Here is a 13,638-nt window from a genome sequence, read left to right as displayed (position 1 = left end):
CACACCCCTCTTTGTGAAAGAGTATCTCACCTCATTGAACAGTCGGAAGCTCCTCTCGAAGGAAAGGAATGGTTCTGATGTGTGCTTAGGTACCTACTTACTTCATATTCTTTCAAAATGACGTGGATTTTACTCTCGCACCATGATGTGTGCAGAACAGGCTATATTTCTTTGAGATGTTAATATATGTTGAGACTGCAATAGCCTTTGAAGAACCTCGCTAGATTTCGATGCATGAACTCTCTTTGTGTCCGTTCCCTTCTGAAGAGCGTCTCTGTATTCCTAGACGAGCTTTGAAATTATCGTACTTCTGCAGAAAATTAATAGGGCTTCTCTGCCCTCAGGGGAGATTCTGACGATATTCTTTTCTGTAAGCGTCTCAAGTACAACGAAAACCTAGGTCTGGAAAATAGTCTTTTCCCAAAATAAGGAATTCGCCCCTTCTGCTTTTTATACTGTACTGCTTCGTTTTCGATTCCTGTCTGTGTGTGAGAGACCAGAGAGCAAAAAAAAACAGAGATTTGGACAGGAAAGAGGTGGTGCGCAGAGAGAAGAAACTGTTTTGTCCAGAGAGAGAGAGACGGGATTAGGGGCAGAAATTCTCTATAATTTGAAGTACAGTAAAAGGACCGGGCATAATTCTAGAGTAACTAGGAGCTAAAGAACAAATAAGAAATAATGAGTCCTGAAATATTACGGTTCACCGACTATTTGACAAGTAGCCCCGCCTTAATTGAAAAAACCTCTAAAGTAATATCAAATTTCAAACGATCAAAAATTGAAAAAAGTTAACAACCTGGACGATGTCTAAATGATGAAACGGCAGTTTTAACTCGCATTGTTGACACGTTTCCATGATGCATACAAAATGCTTAAAATTGACGCACATATCTCAACCGAAAAACGAAGTTTTAGTACTTATTGAAAATTGTAAACGTTGCAACATCGCAACAACATGACAACATGTGTGGAGTGAATTTTACAATTAATTTTTGCTTCAAAAGAAATGCATGTTTTTGCAATTATAGTCCCACGCTGAAGCTACTTTTATTTATATGTGTGCTATTGAGTTAATTTAAACAAAGCCGTCACGACTTAATTCAATAAATCTCAATTTAGTTTCGTTATGGCGTTATTTAGGCATGCAAAAAAATTACCGAATATTAGTAGATTTATTTAGTTGGATACGCCTGCAATTCCAAAAACGTGACACCAAAAATTTTTCCGATATGGCGTACTTGAGTTGCAAAGAAGAAAATCCTTTATAGCACGGACCAACGATTATTGCGAAAGTTGCCCTGGATTAAAACGGTCTTTTTCTCTTGTCATCAACTTTTTTATTTTGGAAACTGCAACTGACGAAGGATGATACCGCTATGTGACCTGTTCATTACGTTGTAACAAGACATGCCCAATGCCATGAATTTCACTTAAATGTATTTGATCGGAAAAAACAAGCAAACTTAACAGGTAATTGACAAATCGCTTATCTTTCATTTTATTTAAAAAAAAAAAAAAACTTCATAACGAGGACTATACAACATTTTACTTTATATCTGGAATTTTAGTTAAAAAAATACATCGTAATTGTTTTTATTTCTTCATTAAATTTAAATTCAATTTGTTACTGTGGCCTACGCTTCGTCTGCAATCGCTCAATCAGGATTCTGTAATTGGCAACTAAGCAAAAGCTTCAGTCTAGCCACCGGCTTTCATTAAATTTCCGCGAACAACAAACATTTTCCGCTAATAAATTAGAATAACGTTCAATGCTCTGTTATTGTAGCATTCCAATAAATGATTTTGGGAGCATTAACACTTTTTCGGACCAATCGATTTGAAACGTTTTAATCCAGCTCGATGCTTCGGTCCCTTGATCCAAAAAATATAAAAGGAAGAGTACTCAGAAGTGCGTATTATTTAAATTGTTTACTTGGCTTTCCATGGAAATCGCTTGAAAATGCTAAGTGGCGAAAGATAATTTCGGAGTTTAAACCCTGAAATCTTGGGAGTATGTCCATCCAGTGTTACCAAGGTAAGAGCTAATCAACTTGTCTTTGAACCGCCTTTGGAAATTGAATGTTCATTTTTAAGGCACGAACTTCCAAAAACTCGAGTAATGGTATTGAATGGATTAGCGAATATTACTCAAAAATGATTGAAACTATGAAAATTGGAAAAATTTTGATATCCAACGGCTGAGGCGTCATCAAAAAAATCGACGGAAAGCTCATCATCCAAGATTTTTATTTGTTTTGCCCGGCGCAACGCAATTATAATAGTAAGTCTGTAAGGCCCTTTAATTGTATATTGAACCTCCAATTTTCTAATTAATGCTTAATGTTAACGGTTGCCATAACAAAGTCCGAACGTATAATTTTCATGAACAAACATGTATTACTGACACTTTACCGACGTTAAAGTACAGTTTAGAGGTAAACTGCGACGCAAGTACTAAACAAAATAAAAATAAGGCAGTTCTACGAAATTCTTCAAACAAGCGAGTTATCGATTGAGCGGCAAAAAGAATGCAGGACGAACTGCTATATTCGCACTAACAAACGTGTATCAATTAGGAAAAATTGTTACTTTCAAAATTATTAGAATCTGCTATAAAAGTATACATCTACTAGGATTCTCAGAAACTTACAGCCATATATGTATCTCTACTTTTTTCGAAAGAGCATTGCATCATTTTCTTAGGATCAGTAAGGTGATTAAACAATAGGGATTTCTTAGGTATCATTAATGATTTCTGAATATGTTCTATGCAGTTTTCTCGCCAATGATGATTATCAAGAAATACATATTGATTTCATGAATTTTCTAACTCTCGGATTCCTTTTGTGATTTCTGAAGATGGAATGTACAGACATTTTTTTCATGAATCCTATTCCCTTCGATCCCGAATTGCAGCGGCCAAAATGTTTTATGCTTATAATGGTTTAAATAGATGTGTGGAGTAAATTTTTTTTCGAGAAATATGTATTTAGGGAGATTAAAGACATTTTTTATGAGATTGTGGTGCAAAAAGTACCCAAATACGGTTTTAATTTTTAAATCACTTTCAACTTAGTCTAGAAACTGATGAGCAAAGTTTGTGTGCGGTGTGTGCCATTTTCCCATTTTTCAGGGAAACGGTAAAACAATTTTTAAACTAGACATGAGTTTCCCATAAAATTATCTCAAACTTTGCCCATTTAATCGTCTTGGTATTTTTTACAGTTTTCAAGATTTCAATACACGCATCGCCGATTGACGTATCGACGTTTCCTGTGGATCCAACTGTAGTCAATCAGCAAACAAACTTTTACAGCTCATTTTTGTCAGTCGATAAAATTTACGCGAACGTTGGTGTTTCACTGAACGATTATTGCCCTTGTGCAGCTATAACTTAAGCAGCCTTCGACTAAAATGGTGAATTATTGCCATTTCCCAAAGTTAAAAAAATATAAACTTTCTCAAATTCCCCAAAAAGATGCGCGCATCTAATAAAAAAAAAACAACCAATCTGACAACTTTAGATTCAAGCACTCTCAGTTACGTAATTTATGATTGTTTATATGGCACATCTATGTGTTTTATCCTTAATTTTTTCCTCGAAAATTAAAATATCGACTTGGCAACATTGCCTGCTTCCGACGTCACCATAAGATGACGTACATCGATTTTTGTATTGTCTGGGCTATAATGTTTATACCATCCGAAACTGATTCGGATATACAGAGTTTTCGGTTTTCAGCATCCGAATGCGAGTAAATTTATTTGCAAGTTTACTTTGGTCTTTGTGATCTCTAAACGTTTGTCTTAAATATTTGAGACCCGAACACTGAGGAGAGTATACAGGACGGGTGGAAATAATATGCTTAAATTTCCGGAAAAAAATTCTTATTCGGTTGGTTCGGGTTAAATAAAGGTACATCTCCATATCTACGATGTAGATATACAGTGGTGGAAAAAAGTATGGAATATTTATTATCTTGCTATTTACTATTGCTAGGATTTTATATCATTTAATTCAAATATGCCTGAAATATATTTAACATTCACAATAAAAATTGTTGCAATTGAATAAGTATTATATTTTTTATAGGGCAAGAATGAAAATTGCTTGGAAAAAAGTATGGAATATTTTCGTTTTATTTATAAACAAAGATCGAAACAGTCACAAAATTAATATTTTGTGGCAAAACCTTTTGCATCGATTACTGCCTGACAACGTGCTAGCGTAGAATCTACAAGCTTCTGCAACGTCTCCGCAGGAATTTGGTGCCTCTCCTCCTGGATGGTTTGAAGAAGTTCGACTTCATTGCTAATAGGTTTTCATTTAATTCGCCTGTCTAATATTTCCCACAGATGCTCAATTGGATTGAGGTCAGGGGACTGAGAGGGCCAATCCAATACGACTACATGATGACTCAAAAACCACTCCTTTACAACTTTAGAAGTATGCTTGGGATCGTTATCTTGCTGAAAGATCCAACGAAGTGGCATTTCTTCTTCGGCAAAAGTCAACATATTATCCTCCAAGATTTGTCGATATTGATAACGATCCATTTTGCCCTCTACAGGAACCACAGGTCCAGTTTTGCATTGCGTAAAACATCCCCAAACCATTACGCTTCCACCACCATGTTTGACAGTAGGCGTTTGGTACTTTACATTGTACCTTTGGCCAACTGGACGTCTAACGTATACTCTACCATCAGAACCGAACAAATCAAACTTACTCTCGTCACTCCAAAGGACGGTGTTCATTTTTCTTGTGTCCACGATAAATAGGACTTTGCAAATTTTAAACGTGATAATCTGTTCTTTGAAAGCAATGGTTTTTTAATTGCAACTCTACCAAGAAATGCTACATCTATTAGGCGATTTCTCACAGTTCTACTTGTTAATTCCAAAGTAAATTGCGAGGTGATTTCTTCATTAATTTGCCTTGAGGTTTTTCGGGGATCTTTCATAGAAATGCGTTTGATTGCTTTATCGATCATCGGGGTAGTTTTTTTAGGACGACCTGACTTCCTACGATTTTGAACGTCTCCCTGAGTTCGAAATTTATTAATTATTTTCGAAACGGCACTCTGACTGATTTTTAAAGTTCTTGCCGCTTCACTTTGAGTACGACCACTTTGACAGAGTTCTACAACTCTTGCCCTAAATTGCGGGGCGAAACATTGGTTTTTAGCCATATTAGTAAAATAAACAATAAGTTGTTAAGACCTGCAGTGAACTGATACCAAATAAGGCGAAAAACAGCAAAATATTCCATACTTTTTTCCGGGCCAAAAATTTCAATAGGCAAAAAATGATAAACATTGATAGTGACAATATAAAAATTGGTGTGCATTCAAAGATAATAAATTAAAGAATATTTTATACTACAATGTAAAATGTTTAATTTAATTTTAATAACAGTTAATGAACATTTACTAAATATTCCATACTTTTTTCCACCACTGTACATATTTCTGGTCCAATTCTACGCGTTACAAAGGCATAACTCGAAGCTTATAGATAGTTGACTATGTTTTTTTTAGTTGCTAAGCAAGTATAAAATTATGGTGAATTTTATCTAACGTCCGAGTTTATTTATCTTGTGAGACGGTTGAAAATTGAGAAACTGAGGTTTTACTCAAAAAGCCAAAGGGGTTATTCTGGCATGCTTGCCTTACCCTTCTGTTCCACTTAACAACAGATAATTTGAAAAAGAACACAAAACCTATTATCGCCGAATCTGAACGTAAAATACATAAGTTGTCATATTTTGAACGTTCTAATACGATCGAGTTTCTAATAAATTATATATAATATCATATAAGATTTAAAGCATATATCACTTAACACTATTGGCCTTATCATTTCAACAAAGTTAGTTAGTTAAATCTCTCGAGTCCGTGTCCCGACTCAATAAAACTGTAGTTAGCTTGCTGAGGATTTATAAAGTTTTAATTAAAATTGTGAAAAATGACGCCATTGATGCAAAGTTTGTATGAAAATCAGAAATATCTTACATAATAGAAACAGTCATCTAAAACGCCAAACATGTAATATGCCAGCAGTTGTTTTTTGCATAAGAAAAGTCTCCATCATCCCAAGTTTCTCGATTAATTTAGTAATATTACGTGACCATTAATGTTACACTTTAATTACTTACCTTGCCATTGGGAGAACTCTTTTTGAAAACTCTGCAAAAGATAAAATGTGCATTAGTTAAACAAATAAGTGGTATGTGATTAAACGAATATACGTATAATTTATACACTTAAAATTAGGTTTTAGGCGTTTGTAAAAACCCTTATATTACTAAGAGATTTATTTTCATAAAATCAGGATCCCCTTCCACTCCTCGTAATTAGTATATTTAATTTATACACACGGTATAAAGGTAAAATGGCATCTTTTCTGGTATTTAATTACTGTCGTTTAATTTATTGTGGCGATTTTATTCCTAGTTTTTTTATTCGAATCGTTTTTCTCTTTTTCCAAACTCTCCTTCGACACAAACAGGTAACACGTTTTTCGGGCTATAGACGCATAAGAGCCTCCTCCTCGAACATTTCTGAAACATCGGCACTAAAGGCTAATTTGCCTGCCTAAATCCTATACCTGAATAGGTAAGAAGGTCCCGCATACAAGATATAAAAGGGCCAACGTCAACTATGACGGTTCTATTTTGATAACTATATACAACGAACTGTCTCTTTTTATTAAATATAAAAAAGCATCAACTCTACCCTAATACTCTCACCTGAAAGGTGGTAACAACAGGTGAGTAATTAAAATCCAATCCCTGTAGGTAGGCCAGCTAAAAACGTCAAAGCGGCTAATTGACAATTCATTAAGATGAATGTCTATGAATTAAAAATGGTTATTAAATCGAACAGGTACCCATGTCCGCCCTGAGCAAATGTGTTAACAGCCGCAACTCGGACGGGGACATTTTTCGGACAACGCTTATAGGAATCGATCCTTAAAAACATTAACTTTAATTATTGCTCGGCCTGATTATTATTTTTACATAGAACGTATACACTCCCGAAATAATCATAAAAGTGCAAGGTACATATGCGTAATTTAATGCTTATTTAGAATCGTTTTTAGTTTTAATATTAACATAATTGTTAAAAAATCTAAATATTTAGTTACCGATTTTCTTTAATAATTGAAAAATAACCATTTTCAGAGACATGGAAAAGCTATCGAAAGTCGATGATAGTATGAAACACTTCATAGCAATGAAATTCCTCGTGAATAATTTTATTATATCATATATCTATATTATACATATAATATAATATATGATGACGTATATTATTTGGAAAAACTTTAGTTCAAATAAAATCTCTGTTAGCACCATTAGAAAACCCTCGAAAAAAGTCCCAATTAATATGTTATATCCACATCTTTACGATTGGAGGTTCTCGAATTATGAAGAAACAGTAGCGATGCCTGATGACTTTCACCTTATTCAAATACATATTTTCAGAAGTTTTCCAATGATAAACGATAAGCTAAATGACCATTAAATAACGCATATTTGCCACCACTTAGCCCATCTAGTAACTTTTATAGTTTCCTGATCCCCATCATGGCATCGGAATTTACAGCATCCTGCACACGAAAATATTTATAAGCATCTATAGAAATTCGTAAAATATGAATGGTCTTTTCAAACTTAGGTAAAAAGCCAAAAAGCCAAGAGTTCTCACAACGATATATCATCTTACAGTGCTTGTACACAAAATTGAATATGTTGTTGTCAATATTTGGAAGGCTTTGGCAAACAAAAAGGTCCTGGGAAAATAGCTCCGTTCCGGAGGAAGTCGGTCGCATTTTTGAGGTTTCAAAAACAACAGCTCCCTCCATTACTTCATTATACTTATTTTCACCCAAATTAACATTCACAAAAGGAGAACGTATATTTTTACGTAGAACAATTACAGCAATTCAAAAGCAGAAACGTTTTAAAACATTTAAATTAAGATATCAGATGTATTTACCGTGCTGTGTGTCTTTGCCAGACCTTGCATAACAAATACAGCAATATCCATTTCAAAGCAAATTGGAGAAATCGAAACCATACTGCCCTCAACCAAACCCAATTTATCATTTGTTCATGCCGCGAAGCTGACGCAAATTGAACAAATTAGTTTATTGAAGAATTCTAAAAAAAAAATAAATGGAGTTCAATTCATGGCCTGCGATACATGAATATATGATTTAAGAATAATTGTTTTATGGGAAACAACTATAAAATTGTCTATTGCCAGGCGAATTTTCACGACGAATCTCAGGCTTCGTTGGAAGGAAAAGTGACGTACGATAATCGGATTACACTGTTTTCCCTGATACTTTTGTAATTTTCTAACGCTTTGGAAAAACATAAAACGACAAGGTTTGATGTCATACCTTGTGGCTTGTCGTTTACTGCTAACGTCATCCATATCTGGGCTTGAACCACTTGGAGCCAGAGTAGCGGTTCCTGTGTCCGACACTGATGCTGAACCCGGCACGTGGTGCCCCTCCAGTCTGACAAACTGAAAAAAAAAATCAAATCGTCAAATTTTTGAATTTGCGGATTAACCTAGTCAAAAAATTGTTAATTAAGATATAAATTACTAGCACCGTAGCTAGTACTTACCTACCGCTTCTAACCGTACACTAACAGTTAAATAAATACCTACTCGCACTGTGTAATGAACATACATAATTGCATTTTGCATCATAGAATAACATGATCAACTGCTGTTTGTAGTGCCTAATTAATACCATTTGATTTTCTGCTTACAATGGAATGCGCCTCAAAGGCATAAGCATTTACTTGTAGTCTATGATCCCCCATGATACAAAGATTAATTAAAATTATTATGAAATGAATTTGGATGTTATAAAAGCAGGTATAAATGAAAATTGAAACATAAATCAACGAAGTCGAAAGCCGTTTTAAATTATTTATAAAATAATTGGGAGCACCCCAGAGGGAAGACCTTTGAAAAGGATTTACATAACTTTTGACAACTTTTAATAGAAAACTGAGAACTAAAGCTTTTCCGCTGAAACTTCAGGATTAATTTCAAACAGGACTCTGGCAAAGCGATTTTCTTATTATCATAACAATGAGTGACAACAATATCAAAGCTAAGTACCATATCTTCCTGGCGAGATCGAGCTCTGAGGGAGGACCGAATTTTGACTGTCTTAAGCACTTTTTCCGTAAACTCCAAATAACCGAAGAGCCCTAGAAAGCATAACACGCGTCCTCTTTTTTAAGGAGAAATTATAACGAGGCAACAAGTTGTCTTCGTGCCGTAAGCAATGGACTGTATAGTAGAAACCAGTGCAAGTCCATTCCCAGCGGAAATCCTACTGAAAATTACTTTTGGCGCAAGTCTGCTCTCCAGAATTTAGTGCGAGACTATATGCGAGCAAAATTATAAACAAAAAGTAAAACATACGTATACCTTAAGTACATATACCTTACATATAATAGTAAGTTTGTCTTTTAGTTTTAATGATATCAAACTTTGCAAAATTTCACACCAAATGGCTGGGTACTGTCTGGTTATACAGGCGAACAAGATCAAATACAAAAAGTCGGGTATTTTTGGAATCAATTCGCCCGACATTACAACAAATGTTTTTTCAAAGAACGCTAAATACAAATGGTTATTTGGCCTACAGCCAAGCGCAATACAGCAGCTGTTCGGACCTGTAAACGGCTGTCTAGCACGGTATAAGAAATAAAAAAAAATAAACAACATTTTTTTCTAAATTTATATGTAAAACCTGAAAGAAAGCAAATTACCAATTTAAATTTCGCGCTACGAGCAACCTTCGACCAATCGGAATCGACTATCGGAAACAGGGCACTATCAGTGAATTTTTAATGAGATGTGAAATTCGAATCGGCAGCAGCACGTTAACACAGCAATCGTGGCGACAAATGTATCCTTATTTATTAATTATTTACATCTACATGGTGTGTCAAAAGTGTTCTCTCAATTGCTTACTCTAGGTTCCTGTAACCGAAATAAAAAATAAAGTTTGTATAAACAAACGTCTAATTATTCTTTAGTTTGGAGATACAGGGTGTTTAAACTTGAGAAAAAACAGTGTTTATTTTTTAACTTTCAAATGGCTTAACAATTTTTAACCAAATTTCGTACTTGAGTTTAGTGGTAGGTATAATTAAAAAATTATCAGCTTTATGCATTCACCAGTGGCGGAGATATGGATGTTATGTGTCCATTTTAGTTATAAAGAATTGTACACTAACTCTGTATAATATTTCGTTTAAAGTAGTCCATCACGTGCGCCAAAGCGTTCAGCAAGTTTCTTGTCTGTTCTTAGTTTGTCGTATTTTGAGTAGGTTAGTTATTAAAAAAAAAAGGTTAAAATTAATAAAACCAATTTATTAAATGCACATTTACAACAAGTAAAAAAAAAAGTTTTTGTTTTTTTTATTTCATAAGCTCTTGAGATATTTGAGGCAAAGTTTGGATGCAAGTTCAGGGTATCGACGAGCATAAAATCAAAAACTTTTAGCCTTTGTAAATCAGCCAGTGGCTGAAGTAAGTGCGTCACCATTCCTGTTTCAATACAAAATTAAGAGTACTACGTACAACATTTAAAATGAAATGAATCTTAATTTGCGTTATTGCATTAACCCGCATTTTCCTATTTTCATATTTTTTGTATTCTAACAGCTTGGTAACAAAAAATTATTTTCTAGGAGTAGTGTATTTTTGCAATATTATTTACTTGCTACCAAAGGTGCAAATGATAATGAGAATAACCACCGATATGATAAACTCGTGTACGAAATTTGGTTAACTAATTTCAAGCCGTTCGGAAGCTAGAAAAGACAATTTTTTTAAATCTTAACCTTTAACACCCTGTATTTCGAAACTAAAGGGCAATTAGACATTTGTTTATATAAACTTTATCCCTTATTTCAGTCACAGAAACCTACAGTAAGCAGTTGGCAGACCAATTCTGACACCCTGTATATTGTATAAAAAAAATCAAAATATTTTTAAAAAATGTAATCTAATTCATATTGAGGCATCCTGGAGTCTCAACTTATTGTCTCGGTTTGGCACACCCACATCACGGAACTCGTCATCGACGTAGAAATTAAAGTCTCGTTCTCGGCCTTGGTTCGGTCTCACGCGAGAGTGAGGCTAGTCTCGTGTTCTCGCCAAATTCCAATTGCGTTCTTCAATAGATGGTTACTATCCAATACACATCGTCTAAGCCCTCGGACTAAGTTTGCTTCAGGTCTAACATGACTTCCCACGTGCTCGAACGATGGAAATTCGAATGAGAATTTGTCGCATCAGAGATTATTTTTCATGATCAACGCACGTTAACATTTGTCCTGAAACTCATTACACGGAGATTCACTAAATCAAGTGTCGAAAGGCTTTGGGCTTTTGTATTTGTCTAACAAATCTCCACACGAACGGGCGCAAAATTTAACCAATCGAAAATTTGCCTATTCAACGATTTACCTATTAGAGTTTTTTGGTCTGTGAACGCACGTTTAGGTCAATAACGATGCGGACAGAAACAAAATTTTATTTCCATGGATATTCAGTAGAATTCATCTAGAGCTGATAAAATACTTCGATTTCTCTGATATCTACAAATAGTGCGAAACTGGAAACAAAAATGAACTTCTCTAATTCGGTCGTAGAATCAAACCGGATATCCTAGTTGAAGTTCAAACGGAACTTAGTGACCCGCAAATCCTGTGCACTTAAAATCGAACATAAGGAGATAATTTCTGCCTGGGCTAATCCGGATTATTTTGAATCTTGGAAATTTGTGTCCTTGAATCAGTTCCCAAGTGTACACGAGTTCCCACTTAAATCTCTTGCAAGTTTGGCTCAACGCCTATGAAGATCCATAAGTGTGCTTTAGATACGATATTAGCGATAACTGTTTGATTAAAATCGCAGGGACGGATCCTATGTTTTTTTCTTAATGCGTTCGTTTTTGTACACAGTAGTTTTTTAACTTCTGCCTAGGCAACTATAAAAAAAAAACAAGTTTTCTTAATACTGCTTCGAATCAATCAAAACTCGAGAAGTGCAAGCGCAATTCGGGGTCGGCAAGGCAATCATTTTTATCATTTAGTCAACCTGGGGTATCTATGACAACGAACAAATCTGCCGCCATGAATCGCTCGTGTTAAGCCACAATGACGTCAACAGACCGCTTGACCACTTAAGTGCTAAGCTAGTATTCATTTTCAGATACTAGCCATCGCAATTGTTTAGAAGAATTTGAGTTGAAAATGTGCTTGTTATAAATAGACGTAATCAATTTTAGATTTAATCAGATCCCTTGTTGTTTACGTGGTTATTGGGCGTCATTCATTGGTTGGATTTAGCCTTTCCTCGTGAAAACGAGCAAACTTTAGAAAAAATGAGGTCGAGGTTGAAGATATGTTTAATTACGCGCAATACATAAATTAATGTTATATATAAAATGAAGTCAGAAAAAGTAATTTGCTTCCCCCGCACCCTTCGTACCACACCTAGTTTCCACCAAGAGCACCCACATTTTATTGGTTATAAAATAGGGCACCACATATTAAATAATTGATGAAAATCGAACGCAGCAAACAAAACCAAAAATTCTATAGAAATTATTATCACTTTCACCCTTCCTGTGCATACAATATATATTGCCATGATATATACAACCAGTTTAAAGGACAAAAGCCACAACGGCATACATATTGCAACATGTTGAGGGTACTACACTTATTTCGCTTTACAGAAAAACTGAGAAACCGGTAGAAAGGCTTCAGATATTAACCCCCAAAACAATGACATGATTCTATAATTGGAAATTACCAACAAGTGTCATCAAAGACCAAGTTCTACTCTCAAATCACTAAATTAAAGCAGAACCCCAACACTAATAGAGAACGGTCGCACAACTAAACCAAAAATCACTAAAAATACATGGAAGTAACAATCGACATGAAACTGAAACTCACTAAACACGTTCGAAACATGAGAATAGACTTTATTAAACGGACAAAAAATTGTGGATTGCTGATATAAAGATCAAGGTATCAATACAAAAACTGCAACAACAATATACAAGTCAGTCTACAGACCTCTATTAAGCTATTGACGTCTACTGAGGGCAAATGCGATGGAAAAAAATAAATATTGCATGCAAACATCAGAATATGAAGAGTGTTTACAAATCTAAAGCACCCAACCAACTACTAGAAGAACGTACAGATATGATAAAAATAGCTAAAAAACTGCAACAAATTCACAGAAGATTGAAAGACAATCCTCACAACTAGACCATTCTCAACCTTTTTTATCTTAGAAGACTATCCCGCTTCCATTACCCCTTCAACCACTTTACTGGAGCATTTCCAAATGTATTTTTTTTATATCCCTTTATTTTTTTCCCGCATTTTATAAACGCCAGTTGATAAATAACCATGCGCAGAAAAGTCAAATGATCTTATGTATAAGGTGGCTGCTTAGTGCGAGAAAATCCAATATATCAGCGAATATGCGATTTAGAAGAAAAAGTGTCGTAAAGGTTTTTATTATGTAAAGGACCGTTTTTTAAAATTATCTTCAAATCTACATGGCC

General features: G+C 34.7%; 1 protein-coding gene across 2 annotated transcripts in view; it reads right to left on the bottom strand.

Moving 5' to 3' along the window:
- The window catches only part of krz (beta-arrestin protein kurtz), a 34,298-nt gene that overhangs the window by 7,045 nt on the left and 13,615 nt on the right, over positions 1 to 13,638 (bottom strand). Inside the window, exons 1-3 of one of the 2 annotated variants that reach the window (XM_066302366.1) lie at positions 12,870 to 13,020; positions 8,413 to 8,540; positions 6,158 to 6,188 (exon numbers count right to left, since the gene is read on the bottom strand). In XM_066302366.1, coding sequence (XP_066158463.1) covers positions 6,158 to 6,188; positions 8,413 to 8,447 — 66 coding nt within the window. In that variant the 5' untranslated portion in view covers positions 8,448 to 8,540; positions 12,870 to 13,020. Of the gene's footprint in view, positions 1 to 6,157; positions 6,189 to 8,412; positions 8,541 to 12,869; positions 13,021 to 13,638 lie in introns of those variants that run through there. The other variant, XM_066302365.1, reaches the window with a different exon arrangement.

The sequence above is a fragment of the Euwallacea fornicatus genome, chromosome 3 (genome assembly GCF_040115645.1).
Source record: "Euwallacea fornicatus isolate EFF26 chromosome 3, ASM4011564v1, whole genome shotgun sequence".
Taxonomy (NCBI): domain Eukaryota; kingdom Metazoa; phylum Arthropoda; class Insecta; order Coleoptera; family Curculionidae; genus Euwallacea; species Euwallacea fornicatus.
Note: the sequence above shows the minus strand (reverse complement) of the source record. Positions and strands in the feature narration are given on the sequence as shown.